The following is a 14,676-nucleotide window of genomic DNA, read 5'->3' as shown; positions in this document are numbered from 1 at the left end:
CTATTCTGGAAAAGGGGGCGGGGAGCAGCAGCTCATTTGCATTTAAAGACACAGGCACGAAAAACAGCGTGTTTCTGCTTCCACTCAAAATAGGCATTTTCAAAATTATATAATAAATGATCTGTGGAGTATTTTGAGCTGAGACTTCACAGACACATTCTGGGGACACCTGAGACTTATATTACATACTGTAAAAAGGGGCATAATATGTCTCCTTTAAATAGCTCGTCACAAACTCTAGAATATGGAAATAACTTCTGATCACACTGCAAAAAAGTGATGTTTTTCTAACATGTAATCTAAAGATCATTCACTGCAGAAACAAAATGGCATAGATAACATATTAAGTCTTGTTTTATGAGAAACTCATGAAAGTTACGTGAGTTTATGATTAAAAGAACAAATATCTGGCAAGGGATTATCAACATAATTGATTTTTTCATTTACCATTGAAAGATATTTCTTCTTCAAACAAAAAAACTCACTTAATTTTGATACATTTTTCAGAAAACAAGACTCTGTATATTCATTTTGCATCTCCAGTAAATGTATGTTGATTTAAAGATTTTACTGGAAAACAAGACAAAAATAGTGAAGATGATATTGATTTTTTTGCAGTGCATGCAATATTTAACGCCATTACTTTGTAAATGTAAGACTTTCTGCTTTGATTTAAGACCTTTTAGGCTTTAATTTGTGAATTAAGACTTTTTAAGACCCGCAGAAACCCTGAAGTAGCCATCTAAAGTCCAGGACGATGAAGGACGCCGAGAACGAAATACACGCAAAAAAGAGAACGAGAACGACTGAGATGGGCAAATGGAAAAAAGTGAGGTCACTATTACAAGGGAAACATTTCCATTGTGGAAATGTGAAAAACAAATTCCAAACAAAGTGAACAAAAGACAGCGTGAAAGAGAAACAGAGGGACTGATGGGATAGTTAGTGGTTTTCTGAGGCACATGAAACATTTAAACCAATCTGATTGTTTGTGAAAGAAATCATTTTGATCAAAACTTAAATTGCTGCCAAGAACAGCTCTGCTGTGGCTCACGGTAATACAGACTGACACGAGAAGCTCTGAGGGGGAAGAGAGAGAGAGAGACAGAGAGAGAGAGAGAGAGAGACAGAGCGAGAGAGACAGAGAGAGACAGAGAGAGAGACAGAGAGAGAGAGAGAGAGAGAGAGAGAGAGAGAGAGAGAGAGAGAGAGAGAGAGAGAGAGAGAGAGAGAGAGAGAGAGAGAGAGAGAGAGAGAGAGAGAGAGAGAGAGAGAGAGAGAGAGAGAGAGAGAGAGAGAGAGAGAGAGAGAGAGAGAGAGAGAGAGAGAGAGAGAGAGAGAGAGAGAGAGAGAGAGAGAGAGAGAGAGAGAGAGAGAGAGAGAGAGAGAGAGAGAGAGAGAGAGAGAGAGAGAGAGAGAGAGAGAGAGAGAGAGAGAGAGAGAGAGAGAGAGAGAGAGAGAGAGAGAGAGAGAGAGAGAGAGAGAGAGAGAGAGAGAGAGAGAGAGAGAGAGAGAGAGAGAGAGAGAGAGAGAGAGAGAGAGAGAGAGAGAGAGAGAGAGAGAGAGAGAGAGAGAGAGAGAGAGAGAGAGAGAGAGAGAGAGAGAGAGAGAGAGAGAGAGAGAGAGAGAGAGAGAGAGAGAGAGAGAGAGAGAGAGAGAGAGAGAGAGAGAGAGAGAGAGAGAGAGAGAGAGAGAGAGAGAGAGAGAGAGAGAGAGAGAGAGAGAGAGAGAGAGAGAGAGAGAGAGAGACAGAGAGAGAGAAAGAGAGAGAGAGAGAGAGAGAGGAGGGCGGCCGAGGCCTAAAAACACTGAGATGTGTGTTTCAAAGTCTGGGGTCAGTGTGACCTATTTTCTTAATGAAATTAATACTCTTATTCATCAAGGACGCATTAAATTTATCAAAAGTGCCAGTAAAGACATTTATAATGTTACAAAATATTTCTATTTCAAATAAATGCTGTATTTTTGAACTTTCTATTCTGTGAATCCTGAAAAATAAAATGTATTTTTATCACAGTTTCCACAGAAATATTGTGCAGCACGACTGTTTTCAACATTGAAAATAATCAGAAATGTTTCTTGAGCAGCAAATCAGCATATTAGAATGATTTCTGAAGATCATGTGACACTGAAGACTGGAGTAATGATGCTGAAAATTCATGTATTTTTGATTAAATAAATGCAGCCTCGATGAGCAGAAGAAAATTTATAAAAGTATTGTTTTTTATAGGGATGCACGATATTATCGGACTGATATCAGAATCGGCCGATAATGGCTTTAAATGTAAATATCGGCATCGGCCAATATGAAAAACTATGCCGATATGTCTTGCCGATAAGGGGAATAAGTTAACTCACATGTGCTCAGGGTCTGCTTGCGATTAGATCATGTCAGCAGTGTGGCTCATTCTTGAAGCAAAGTTTTGCCTGAATGATGATTACATTCACTGTTTTGGATCGCTGCATTTACACTGAGAAAGCAGTACAGAATGACGGGTTCGTGTGTGATAGAGTAAACAGTGCAGCGGCAGCAGTGACAGCCTCCCCCGGGTCCTAACGCCCTTCGGTAAGGAGTTTAATCTGTAGGGGGCGCTGTTAGCCTACTTCTAATAAAATTAAAAGTAAAATAGCCTACACAAATAACATTTAGACTGTGTTTCTGATTAAATAAATAAAGTAATATATAGTTTATTTATAGTTATTTTCAAAGCTTCAATGTACTGTCAAAAAACCTTCATTATTGTTTATTTAATTCTAACAAATAAGTTCTTGTTAAAAACTAACCAAAATTAAAAATATTTTGCTTATAATTTCTGCACAGGAGAGACTTGGTGTTGTTTCCAAACAAAAGTAAATATATCGGTATCGGCCAAAATAAGTTGAAAAATATCGGCATATCGGATATCGGCAAAAATCCAATATCATGCATTCCTAGTTTTCTGTCTTTCACTCGGCCATCAAAGCACACGCTCCTCAACAAGGGTTTGAGAAAAGGTGTTGCAGAAAAAGTGCTTGGTTTACACCTGCAACTAATAAAGCGCGAGTGGGATTTGAGGCGTTTCTCTCTGTAAAAGCCATTTGGAGCACAGCACAAACTCAGGCACTGGATCCAGGAGTCTCTGCAGATCAAGAGTTTGTTTAGAGCAGACAGCGACATCTAGAGATCGAGCTTTAGGTCAAGTCAAGTCACCGTTATTTATACAGCGCAGATTGTGTAGCAGCTTTACAGTGTTCAACAGGGAAACAGTGTGTGGAGATAGTAGTAGTAGTAGTTTAGGTGTGTGGAGTGGCTAACCTGGTTGAAGGTTTTGAAGTGCAGCTCCTTGTAAAGAGTGTCGCGGTCCTCGACCTCCATCCATCCAGTGGCCCTCAGCTCCAGGAGGAACTGCTCTCGCTGTCTGCGGCCTGAACACAACACATCATTATATCATATCATATACCAGACTGCTGCGCAAACACAATAATCCGGTCCGGCAAACATCATCATCTCTTCAGTGTGATACAAGCCTATATAATAAATAAACACATAATAAGAGTAAACTTTCACTCAGATTGAGAGACTGTTAATAGGTAGAACTGCACATTGTGTTTTCTATACTTGCACAGATTCAAAACTTGCTTCTTCCATGGTCTAGACGTTTATGCATTCATAAAATTATTTTTAAAAAACACTTAACACATAACATTAAACTACCTGTGTATCAAACCAAATTATTACAACGTAACCTCAACATACTATTTTTTTTTTACATTTTGTTGTTTAATATAAATTTCAAACGTAACTGATTTTAGCCTTCTATTTCTTTAAATAATTAAAATAATTATAGCACACTTAAGTTAGTAAAGTCATCCATAGTGTTTTAGTATTGTTATAAAAATGATTAAAAGGAAACGCTTTCATTATGTGATAAAGTGATAATAGAATGTAACTTCTAAAATTAATTAACTTTATGGTTTACGGCTAAATTTACATATAAATGTGTTATAAATGTACACCAAGACAGAAAATATAAACATTATACACATAAAAACACCAACAAACTATAAAAAAATCTATCTATCTATCTATCCATCCATCTATCTAGCCATCTATCTATCTATCTATCTATCTATCCATCCATCTATCTATCTATCTTATATCCATCTATCCATCCATCCATCCATCTATCTATCTATCCATCATCCATCTATCCATCTATCATCTATCATCTATCTATCCATCATCCATCTATCTATCCATCTATCTATCTATCTATCTATCTATCTATCATCCATCCATCCATCCATCTATCTATCCATCTATCCATCATCCATCCATCCAGCCATCTATCTATCTATCTATCCATCCATCTATCTATCTATCTTATATCCATCTATCCATCCATCCATCCATCATCTATCCATCTATCATCTATCTATCCATCATCCATCTATCTATCCATCTATCTATCTATCTATCTATCTATCCATCCATCCATCATCTATCCATCCATCCATCCATCCATCATCTATCCATCTATCATCTATCTATCCATCATCCATCTATCTATCCATCTATCTATCTATCTATCTATCTATCCATCCATCCATCATCTATCCATCCATCCATCCATCCATCATCTATCCATCTATCATCTATCTATCCATCATCCATCTATCTATCCATCTATCTATCTATCTATCTATCTATCCATCCATCCATCATCTATCCATCCATCCATCCATCCATCATCTATCCATCTATCATCTATCTATCCATCATCCATCTATCTATCCATCTATCTATCTATCTATCTATCTATCCATCCATCCATCATCTATCCATCCATCCATCCATCCATCATCTATCCATCTATCATCTATCTATCCATCATCCATCTATCTATCCATCTATCTATCTATCTATCTATCTATCCATCCATCCATCATCTATCCATCCATCCATCCATCCATCTATCTATCCATCCACCCATCTATCGGCAGCAGCAGCTTCGTTCATAAGTGTTAACGGCTCTATAGCGCCATCTGTCGGGTGAACAGGGTTATAGAAATCCATTTCACTGCAGGTTTAACAGTATGTTCTAATCTTGTATCGGTCAAAATAACGCAAACTACACACAAGGCCATCTGAAATACATTGATATTGTGTTTGTGTGTTTGACCTGGTTATAAGTGTGCGTTTACCTACTTTTAAGGACAAATTTGTACCCGGAAATGATGGTCATTTTGTATAAAGATTAAAACAGAGTGTGTGCTTTAATAAATTGTATAAAAAAATAAAAATAAAAAAAGGTCTGTTATCGTATAGGTTATAGTCAAATTACCCCAGCATAGCAAGAAAGAAAGGAGGAAGGAAAGAACCTCCAAAAAAAGATAACAGTTTTGTCGACGTCACACTCACGCACAGCTGCGAATGAAAGCGTTCGCAAATCTTGGTCGAAATGAGAATAATGTCTTACCATTTTCCCCGCGACAGATAACAGCGGGTTAGTTTAGTGAAAGCGCTCGGGGTCAGAGTAAACATTAACCAGCTCTTCTCCACTGCAGGGCTGCCCCGAACGCCTGATCACAATCACACAGTGTGCACCCTAGTGAGGGCCCTTATAATCCAGCTCTTCTCAGGGTTGTAGACTAGAGTCCTCAGCATTAACCCATTAAAACCAACCCGTAAAGAAGGTTTTCATTTATAAAGCTCTAAAAATGTTACTGACTGGTGTTAGACCTCAGCTGATATTACAGAATGGCTTTGACAGAACAGAACTAAACAAGCACACGACAATACGAGCAGATTCTTTACATTCATACACTTATTTATTCTGCAAGTATGTACATTGGAATCACAGGAGAGACTCTAGTCCTGATGCTCGTGTTCTGGTGCTGGAACGAGCCAGCGCATGCTGTCTGAGCAGAGGATGGCATAGAGAGTGAAGCCGGATATGAACAGAACCGAAAACACGAAGAGCCAGTCGATGCCTTTGACAGGAGCCGCAGGCAGAGGCCCGGCGCGGTCTTCCTCCAGGACGGCCTGATCTGGACTTGCTTCAAAACCTAGAGGACGGTGGGAAACCACACAAAGTCACCATGCAGTGCATACACTGGATATGCATCACTTCATCATAGAAACAGCTGCAGTTTAACCCCATAAGTGCCACCAGCTCACCTGTGCGCCGCCTGGCGCTCGTTTTTTCGTTATCACATATTTTAAATCATTTGAAAGCTTAAAACCCCAAAATTCATCCTGTGAAAACCATTTTGAAATCGGACATTGCGTTACCATGGAAATCGACCTACTTTAAAAATCCTTTAGCTGTCTCCTCCCCCTTAGTGGGCGGAGTCAAGTGTCATATTACAAAACGTATTATGGTCTTTTAGAATCAAAAGTTTTTATAATCTTGACAAAATACAGTCTCAAGAATTCCATATTTGGTGGTTATTTTGTGATATAGTAATATTTACAGAGAAATTTAGACATTTGTGTGCATTAAAAAAAATCAATGGCGTTTTGATGGCACCCGGTGGCTGTTTGTGGTATAACGCCCTAAATAAAATCTCAATTTCTTTTATATCAACTTCAAATTTGAAACATTTTATTTAGACAAGGCTTTAATTTTATAGCAATTTTGGATTCAAAAATATTTTGTAAAATATTTATTTTATATAAAATAAGAAAAAATAATAGTGCATTTTCTTTACAGTAAATGTAAACTTCTATAATTTTATGATACTTTCATATTTTGAAATGATTCCACTTGTGCAATAATCTGCAGATTGTCTTCTTAAAAAAAGAGCCCAACCTTAGGTCTGTATTCTAAAGCATTCATGAATTATAGCAATTTAGGTTTGGATAGTGCACTTTCACGTCTATGGTCAAAAATGGGGGTGGCACTTAAGGGGTTAATACGAGCTGTGCTTCTGAGCTGATTCTGAGCACCACACCTGTCTGGTTTGTGATGAACGAGCTCAGCGTTTCCAGCGTTCTGTCCGTCTGGTTGAACCTGGCCATGGGTTTGGCTCCTTGAAACAGCAGTATGTTGGGGACGGCCACCGTGCCGAAGCGCGTGGAGAGACTGAACAGAGCGAGAGAGAAACACAGCTGATGAAGACAGAAGCAGTCTCAGCGGGCCACATTATCATGAAGAACGTCACTGATCAACCTGCTGTGCTGGGACGCGTCGAGCGCCAGGAACTGCATGCTGGGAAAGACTCGTGGCAGGGCGTTGAAGTGCGGGGCGAGGCTTGCTGAAAACTGACACCAGGTGGTATAAAAGAGAACCAAGGAGCATTCGGTGCCGTTGGCATTCAGGAGCTCCATCAGGTCCTGCGGAGAAACCACAATACAGCTTATACATCTTACTGTGAGCTATTCATCTCTGGATATGTTTCAGGTTTAAAAAATATTTTATACTCCTAATGTTTAATTAAAATGTCACGCTCATCTGAGAGCCACGCCCCCACACCTCAACATCCAATCAGCAACAGAGCACAGAACCAAGCCCCGCCCCACGTTTCACTCAGATGCACCTCACAATACAGAAGAACAGGTGTGTTCTACATCCGTCTCATCGTGACTCGAGTCCATCTTCATGAAAACGGCTCAAAACGCATCTCTTTCGTCTTCATTTGACCCTCCAACTCTAGCACTCTCTATTCTAATTCTAGTTGATCTACTTGTTTTCTTTTTTATGTAAACAAAAAAAATTTATATTCTAACTACTTGTTTTATTTCACTATAACACTAGTTTTCTCTATTCTTGTGACTCGTTTTATTTTTATTTAAAAAGAAAGAGCCTCTAACACTAGTGTTCCCTATTCCTTTTCTATTCTATCTACTTGTTTTCTTTTTATTTATTATAAAATAAACCTTAACCAAGACTTATCACAGCATTTACCTGTTACTGCTCTTTTGTTGTTTTGATTGCTTCTATTGTCCTCATTTGTAAGTGGCTTTAGAACAGCTGTTTTACATTCTAATAATATCTCACACTATCACTGTTTTACTGTATTTGTGAGAAATGTAGCTCAGCTGAGCAGAAGAGACTTCCTTCTTTGGTGTATGTTAGCACGGCTTCACCTGAGACGCGTTGAGAATCTGGACCGTGACGCGCTCCGTCGCGCTGATGTTCCTTCGGTCGCAGGTCACTTTGTATGTCTTGGCGGTCTCGGTGAGGTTGTGGCTCTGGGGTTCTCCGGTGTCGCTGTGAAGGACGGCGGACAGCAGCGCTTCGGTCTCGGTCTCACAGCGGCCCTCAGCGCACGCTTCCCCCGCCAGCTGCTCCACCTGCTCCGGATCCCACGGGCCGGCGGCCTCCGCTGCATCTGAGGAGACAGAGAGCCCTGTCAGACCACCGCTCGCTCAGTGTTTCTGTCAGGATTCGGTGTTTGTGTGTTTATACCTCCGTCTGACAGACGCACGAGTCCGGCGAGAATCAGCCAGAACGCCACACCGCGGAATCTGCCCGGTGCTGAGCCCATTCTGCCGCCGCTCACGGACAGAGCTCAGAATCAGTGCATGACTCGCGATGATCTTAATGTAGATGTTTTCTTTCAACGGACTGAAAGAGGAAAGATTCGGCTTCCGGTTCCGGCGCAGCTACGGCGAGCGAGCGGAGTCACGCTACTCGGTCACGCTGGTTATTCAAACAATACGTCGAAACAGGTCGACTAATAATACACCGTTTATTCCTCAAGGGGCGTTTGACGGCCAAGATGCGATTTTGTGTTGAAATTTGAGCACTAACTCAGAAATGAGAAAATCCTTCTTGGCCTGTTAAAGAGAATCCGCCTCATAATGCGGTTAAACACAAACCACTGTGATTGGTCCAGCCACAGAAGGTCCACATGTGGTTTATCTTACTTTTCCGTGCGCTTCTGTGGATGGACCAATCACAGTGGTTTGTGTAATTTAAAATAAGGTATCTTGTAGAGGTGAGGTGTCCAAGTCGCAACATCTAGCTACTGGGGTGCCTCAGGGCTCAGTACTTGGACCACTTCTCTTCTCTGTCTACATGGCATCACTAGGTTCTGTCATTCAGAAACATGGCTTTTCATATCACTGCTATGCTGATGACACTCAACTCTACCTCTCATTCCATCCTGATGATCCGACGATAGCTGCTCGCATCTCAGCTTGTCTAACAGACATTTCTTGCTGGATGACGGACCATCACCTTCAACTCAACCTTGCTAAGACAGAACTGCTTGTGGTTCCAGCAAACCCATCGTTTCATCACAATTTCAGCATCCAGTTAGGCTCATCAACCATAACTCCTTCAAAAACACCCAGAAACCTTGAGTTATGATTGATGATAAGCTGCATTTCTCAGACCACATTGCTAAAACTGCCCGGTCCTGCAGATTTGCTTTATTCAACATCAAGAAGATCAGGCCCTTTCTTTCAGAACATGCTTCACAACTCTTTGTTCAAGCTCTTGTTCTGTCCAGGCTGGACTATTGCAGTGCTCTCTTGGCAGGTCTTCCAGCCAGTATAGGAAAAAAAGAACCCCTGCTGCGTGTACTGCGTTAAGCTAACCGAGACTTGTCACAACACTTACATTTTATTGCTCTTTTGTTGTTTTGATTGCTTCTATTGTCCTCATTTGTAAGTGGCTTTGGATAAAAGAGTCTGCTAAATGTCTAAATGTAATTTATACCTCAGTCGACTGAATTTCATGTTGAGGTCAAAACATACCTTTAATCGATATCAAAAAGTAAAACTATGAAATCAATGTGGTATTTTTCTTTGATTGTAAAATATGGGCTATTCTTGTGTTCTTATATGTAGGCCTATTGTTTACATTGTACACTTCTTTAAAACCATTAAAGCAAAATAATATTCCAAAGTTATTCGGTTATTGGTGTAAAATGAAATAAACAGCAATAAGACTTCCTTGATGTAGTTACAATTTAATAAAACATACACAAACATGTATTTCTTCATACTGTAACTGTATTACAAATAAGGAAAAAATAAAAGCCCACGTCACTGATTATATGAATGTAACAAATATTGAACATAAACCTGCTCTTAATGCCACACATTGCTACTAACAGGCTACGCACTACTCACCTCAAATCATCGTGATATTAAACCATAAGATGATTTTTACATCACTTGTTCACAAGATGCTGACAGCATTCCCACACCAACAATAATCATCAGAGTCAGAATAATCAATACAATACAAAAGGAACTATTACAAGACGTGTGGTGATTGACATGTGTAATTACAGAGCGCGTGTGTCATGTTTCCATCACATCTCCAGTCACGGACCCCTGACCATGCACACGCTATAGAGAGCTGCTGGAGTTCTTTGGTGGAGTGCTGGAATGGGAGAAACACGCTTCAATTAAACTATTGCACTCGTTATTGTGTCAAATCAAGCTTAAGAAACGAGCCCACGAACAACCCAACATGACATGCAATGGACATTCAGAGTGACCACAGAGCACCAGAGACGTATTTACAGCTTCAGCTGAGGGAGAAACGGCCAGACGGCCTGCCACGGTCAGCAGAGTCCAGTGACCTCTGTCTGTGTGTGTGTGTGTGTGACAGACGAGTTCAGGAGTATGATGGCAGAGTGCTGTGGATGGGTACCGGCAGAGCGTTTCTCGACTGACCGCCGTCTGGACACACGGCCGCCAGGGAAAAGGCCTCCGATGGCATGACGCTGATCGGCGGCGGGGTTTTTTGGTTTCTTACGGGGAAGCCGCTGAGGAGGAACGGCGGAGCTTGAAACAGCATTTTTGGCGTTCTAGATGAGGAAGAAAAACGGACATGATTTCATGACGACACACAATCCAAGCCCAATGAAAAGCAGCCAAACACTAACAGAACATACACTGATGGAAAACACTCCAAACATTAAAGGCTTAATTCACAGAACTTTCTTCAGACTGATTAAGCTCCAAAAAGGGCCTCATCAATCCTCCTGGGAAGTTCGTATATCTGAGTTGGGAAATTGTAATTATGATGTCAGGTGTGTTCAGATTACTTTGGTCGGAGAAAGATGGCGATGTACCTTTTCTACAAAAAATTCAGTGAGATTTTTAAGCTCTACTTCTACAAAATGATGAATAAAGGATGTGTGTCAGTGTTTTTTTGCTTTGTTTTTATTCAATTTATGAAGGTGCTGTAAAGCAAACTGTTATATATTTTGTTGTTCACGAGTTCGCCTGCCCATCCAGCCCTGATGGTTAAAGGGATAGTTCACCCTAAAAGCCCACGTCACTGATTATATGAATGTAACAAATATTGAACATAAACCTGCTCTTAATGCCACACATTGCTACTAACAGGCTACGCACTACTCACCTCAAATCATCGTGATATTAAACCATAAGATGATTTTTACATCACTTGTTCACAAGATGCTGACAGCATTCCCACACCAACAATAATCATCAGAGTCAGAATAATCAATACAATACAAAAGGAACTATTACAAGACGTGTGGTGATTGACATGTGTAATTACAGAGCGCGTGTGTCATGTTTCCATCACATCTCCAGTCACGGACCCCTGACCATGCACACGCTATAGAGAGCTGCTGGAGTTCTTTGGTGGAGTGCTGGAATGGGAGAAACACGCTTCAATTAAACTATTGCACTCGTTATTGTGTCAAATCAAGCTTAAGAAACGAGCCCACGAACAACCCAACATGACATGCAATGGACATTCAGAGTGACCACAGAGCACCAGAGACGTATTTACAGCTTCAGCTGAGGGAGAAACGGCCAGACGGCCTGCCACGGTCAGCAGAGTCCAGTGACCTCTGTCTGTGTGTGTGTGTGTGTGACAGACGAGTTCAGGAGTATGATGGCAGAGTGCTGTGGATGGGTACCGGCAGAGCGTTTCTCGACTGACCGCCGTCTGGACACACGGCCGCCAGGGAAAAGGCCTCCGATGGCATGACGCTGATCGGCGGCGGGGTTTTTTGGTTTCTTACGGGGAAGCCGCTGAGGAGGAACGGCGGAGCTTGAAACAGCATTTTTGGCGTTCTAGATGAGGAAGAAAAACGGACATGATTTCATGACGACACACAATCCAAGCCCAATGAAAAGCAGCCAAACACTAACAGAACATACACTGATGGAAAACACTCCAAACATTAAAGGCTTAATTCACAGAACTTTCTTCAGACTGATTAAGCTCCAAAAAGGGCCTCATCAATCCTCCTGGGAAGTTCGTATATCTGAGTTGGGAAATTGTAATTATGATGTCAGGTGTGTTCAGATTACTTTGGTCGGAGAAAGATGGCGATGTACCTTTTCTACAAAAAATTCAGTGAGATTTTTAAGCTCTACTTCTACAAAATGATGAATAAAGGATGTGTGTCAGTGTTTTTTTGCTTTGTTTTTATTCAATTTATGAAGGTGCTGTAAAGCAAACTGTTATATATTTTGTTGTTCACGAGTTCGCCTGCCCATCCAGCCCTGCTGGTTAAAGGGATAGTTCACCCAAAAATGAAAATTCTGTCATTAATCACTCACCCTCGTGTCGTTCCAAACCTGTAAGACCTTCGTTCATCTTCGGAACACAAATTAAGATATAAATTATATCATTGTTTTCTTTGCGTACAAAAAGTATTCTTGTAGCTTCGTAAAAATTATGGTTGAATCTCTGATGTCACATGGATTATTTTAACGATGTCCTTGCTACGTTTCTGAGCCTTGATCGTGTTAGGATCCTTGCTGTCTATGGAGGGTCAGAGAGCTCCTGTTTCTTTAGAGAAAAGTATTATTTTTCCTATTTTTACCCAAAATAGACACATGTGACGTAATGACTGTTTAATTCACACTGGAAGCCGGAGGGCGCTCTCGTGCAGAAACTGCACATATGCATCGCAGAAGTAATACTACTGACCACGCTCCAGGAAATCCCTAATATGGACAAAGTTATGCAGTTATTGCTGAATAAAACATACAATTACACAAAATATATGGTTTATCTGTGTGCTTCAAGCAATCTTGTATATTTTTTATAAAAAAAGTATATTTATAATGAAATGCTAATCGACAAAGCATTTATCACTGTATATAATACTATCATTCTGTAATATGAAACCACGTCTGGTCACAAAAAGAAGTTATTTCAAACACTCAACTATGTTATTAAGTTAATTTGGAGAAAAAGCATGTCAATAAATGATATCTTTGTTGAACAACAGGTTTGTAAACAGGCTCATACACATGCAAAGCTGTATCGCACACGTGCTACTGTACTACATTTATACAGCCCTGACCAAACCAGTTCCAGACTGTAGAACGAGCTCCTCGTTTAGCAATAAACTCGTATCAATTTCACGTTCTCCTTCCGCAATGCCGCTCCGCACGGTCGCACACAGAAATGTCAACAAGACTTTATCGTTATTATCGCGGGAAGACTAATTCTTATCGTGGGGAGAATTTTTACCGGTATATCGCAAGCGATAAGACATCGCCCATCCCTAGCGGAGGCTCGAACCCGAGGCTCGGCTTTAGCGCTGAGTTCAACCCCCCATAGCGGTTCTGCCCAGAGAGAGAATAACAGAAATGCAGGAGGAGCTGGGGAGGTGGAGGGATGCTGGGACGGAGCGATGACTGCTGCTTATAGAGGCTCGTGATGATGATTGACAGGACTGAATGATCAGGCTCCTCCTGAACCTACGTTTGGAACTTCATTAATTGTTCAATACTTTTGTTTTGTACATTTGACTTAGATTTTTAAGTTTAATTGTAAATTTGAAAAATAATGATTTCATTCAACAGATAATTTAATTATAAGTTGTAAGTCACTTTGGATAAAAGCGTCTGCTGAATGACTAAATGTAAATGTAAATCCTGAATTCAGGGATTAGAGGAAGATTCTATTTTCACACTTATATTCACAACACTGCAGTGGTGTCCATGTGCGATAAACTCGTAAATACAATCTTTACAACTTGACTTGAACATAGCATTTTGTGTTACACACAGAAGCAGAAAGCTTGATTGAGGATGCATTAAGGGTAAAGGAATAGTTCAGCCAAAATGAAAATGTGCTGAAAATGTGTTCACCCTCAGTTCATCTGCTGTGGATTACTTGTGGATTATTGTGATGTTTTTATCAGCTGTTTGGACTCTCGTTCTGACGGCACCCATTCACTGCAGAGCATCCATTGCTGAGACACTGATGCAATGCTACATTTCTACAAACCTGATGAAGAAACAAACTCATCCTAATCTTGGACGGCCCTGAGTATGAACACATTTTAATCTCGGCTGAGCTACTGCTTTAATGTAATACGAGGAGTGAAGGGTGCTGTTACTCTGTGGTTGTCTCCTCCTTCAGCGCAGCGTCACAGGCTCCAGGTTTGTGCATGATGCTGTAGGGAAACGCGGCTCCGCTGCAGGCGCTGTAGCTCAGTTTGCTCAGGCGCAACTGGCTCCTGATGCTCCCCGGCGGGCGACCGGGACTCACTTTATACCCCGCGGCTTTGGTGGTGCCCAGCGGCCGCCCCGGACTGGTCTTGAAGCCGGCAGCCCTGGTGGTGCCCAGAGGTCTGCCTGTGCTGGTTCTGTATCCGGCTGATTTGGTGGTGCCCGCCGGACGCCCGCGTTTCCCAGACCTCCCGGACGCACTCTTCTTCTTGGAATCGCTGCTCTTGTCGTTGGCCTGAGCGGCGGCGGGCCCCGGGGACAGCGGTGGCTCCTCGCGG

The 14,676-nt window shown here is 41.3% G+C and overlaps 3 protein-coding genes across 4 annotated transcripts in view; all 3 read right to left on the bottom strand.

The window, feature by feature from the left end:
- Positions 1 to 5,647, bottom strand: part of LOC107757850 (pterin-4-alpha-carbinolamine dehydratase 2-like) — a 12,641-nt gene extending 6,994 nt beyond the window's left edge. The window contains exons 1-3 of the mRNA XM_016575446.1: positions 5,577 to 5,647; positions 5,406 to 5,431; positions 3,296 to 3,405 (exon numbers count right to left, since the gene is read on the bottom strand). Of these exons, the coding sequence (XP_016430932.1) occupies positions 3,296 to 3,405; positions 5,406 to 5,431; positions 5,577 to 5,647 (207 nt within the window). The remainder of the gene's footprint in view (positions 1 to 3,295; positions 3,406 to 5,405; positions 5,432 to 5,576) is intronic.
- Positions 5,648 to 5,789: 142 nt separating this feature from the next.
- On the bottom strand, positions 5,790 to 8,600 carry txndc15 (thioredoxin domain containing 15). Its single transcript, XM_016575475.1, has 5 exons — positions 8,394 to 8,600; positions 8,072 to 8,316; positions 7,155 to 7,318; positions 6,937 to 7,067; positions 5,790 to 6,048 (listed from the first exon to the last, which is right to left on the bottom strand). The coding sequence occupies exons 1-5, from the start codon at positions 8,470 to 8,472 to the stop codon at positions 5,852 to 5,854; spliced, it is 816 nt and encodes a 271-aa protein (XP_016430961.1). The 5' UTR covers positions 8,473 to 8,600; the 3' UTR covers positions 5,790 to 5,851.
- A 2,624-nt stretch (positions 8,601 to 11,224) lies between these two features.
- The window catches only part of cunh5orf24 (chromosome unknown C5orf24 homolog), a 10,626-nt gene continuing 7,174 nt past the window's right edge, over positions 11,225 to 14,676 (bottom strand). For both annotated transcript variants that reach the window (XM_016575477.1, XM_016575476.1), the window contains exons 3-4: positions 14,287 to 14,676; positions 11,225 to 11,998 (exon numbers count right to left, since the gene is read on the bottom strand). In XM_016575477.1, the coding sequence (XP_016430963.1) occupies positions 11,806 to 11,998; positions 14,287 to 14,676 (583 nt within the window). In that variant the 3' untranslated portion in view covers positions 11,225 to 11,805. The remainder of the gene's footprint in view (positions 11,999 to 14,286) is intronic.

This window comes from Sinocyclocheilus rhinocerous, unplaced genomic scaffold, assembly GCF_001515625.1.
Source record: "Sinocyclocheilus rhinocerous isolate Xijiao unplaced genomic scaffold, SAMN03320098_v1.1 scaffold2338, whole genome shotgun sequence".
Lineage (NCBI taxonomy): Eukaryota > Metazoa > Chordata > Actinopteri > Cypriniformes > Cyprinidae > Sinocyclocheilus > Sinocyclocheilus rhinocerous.
The sequence above is the reverse complement of the archived record's forward strand: the minus strand, read 5'-3'. Positions and strand labels throughout refer to the sequence as shown.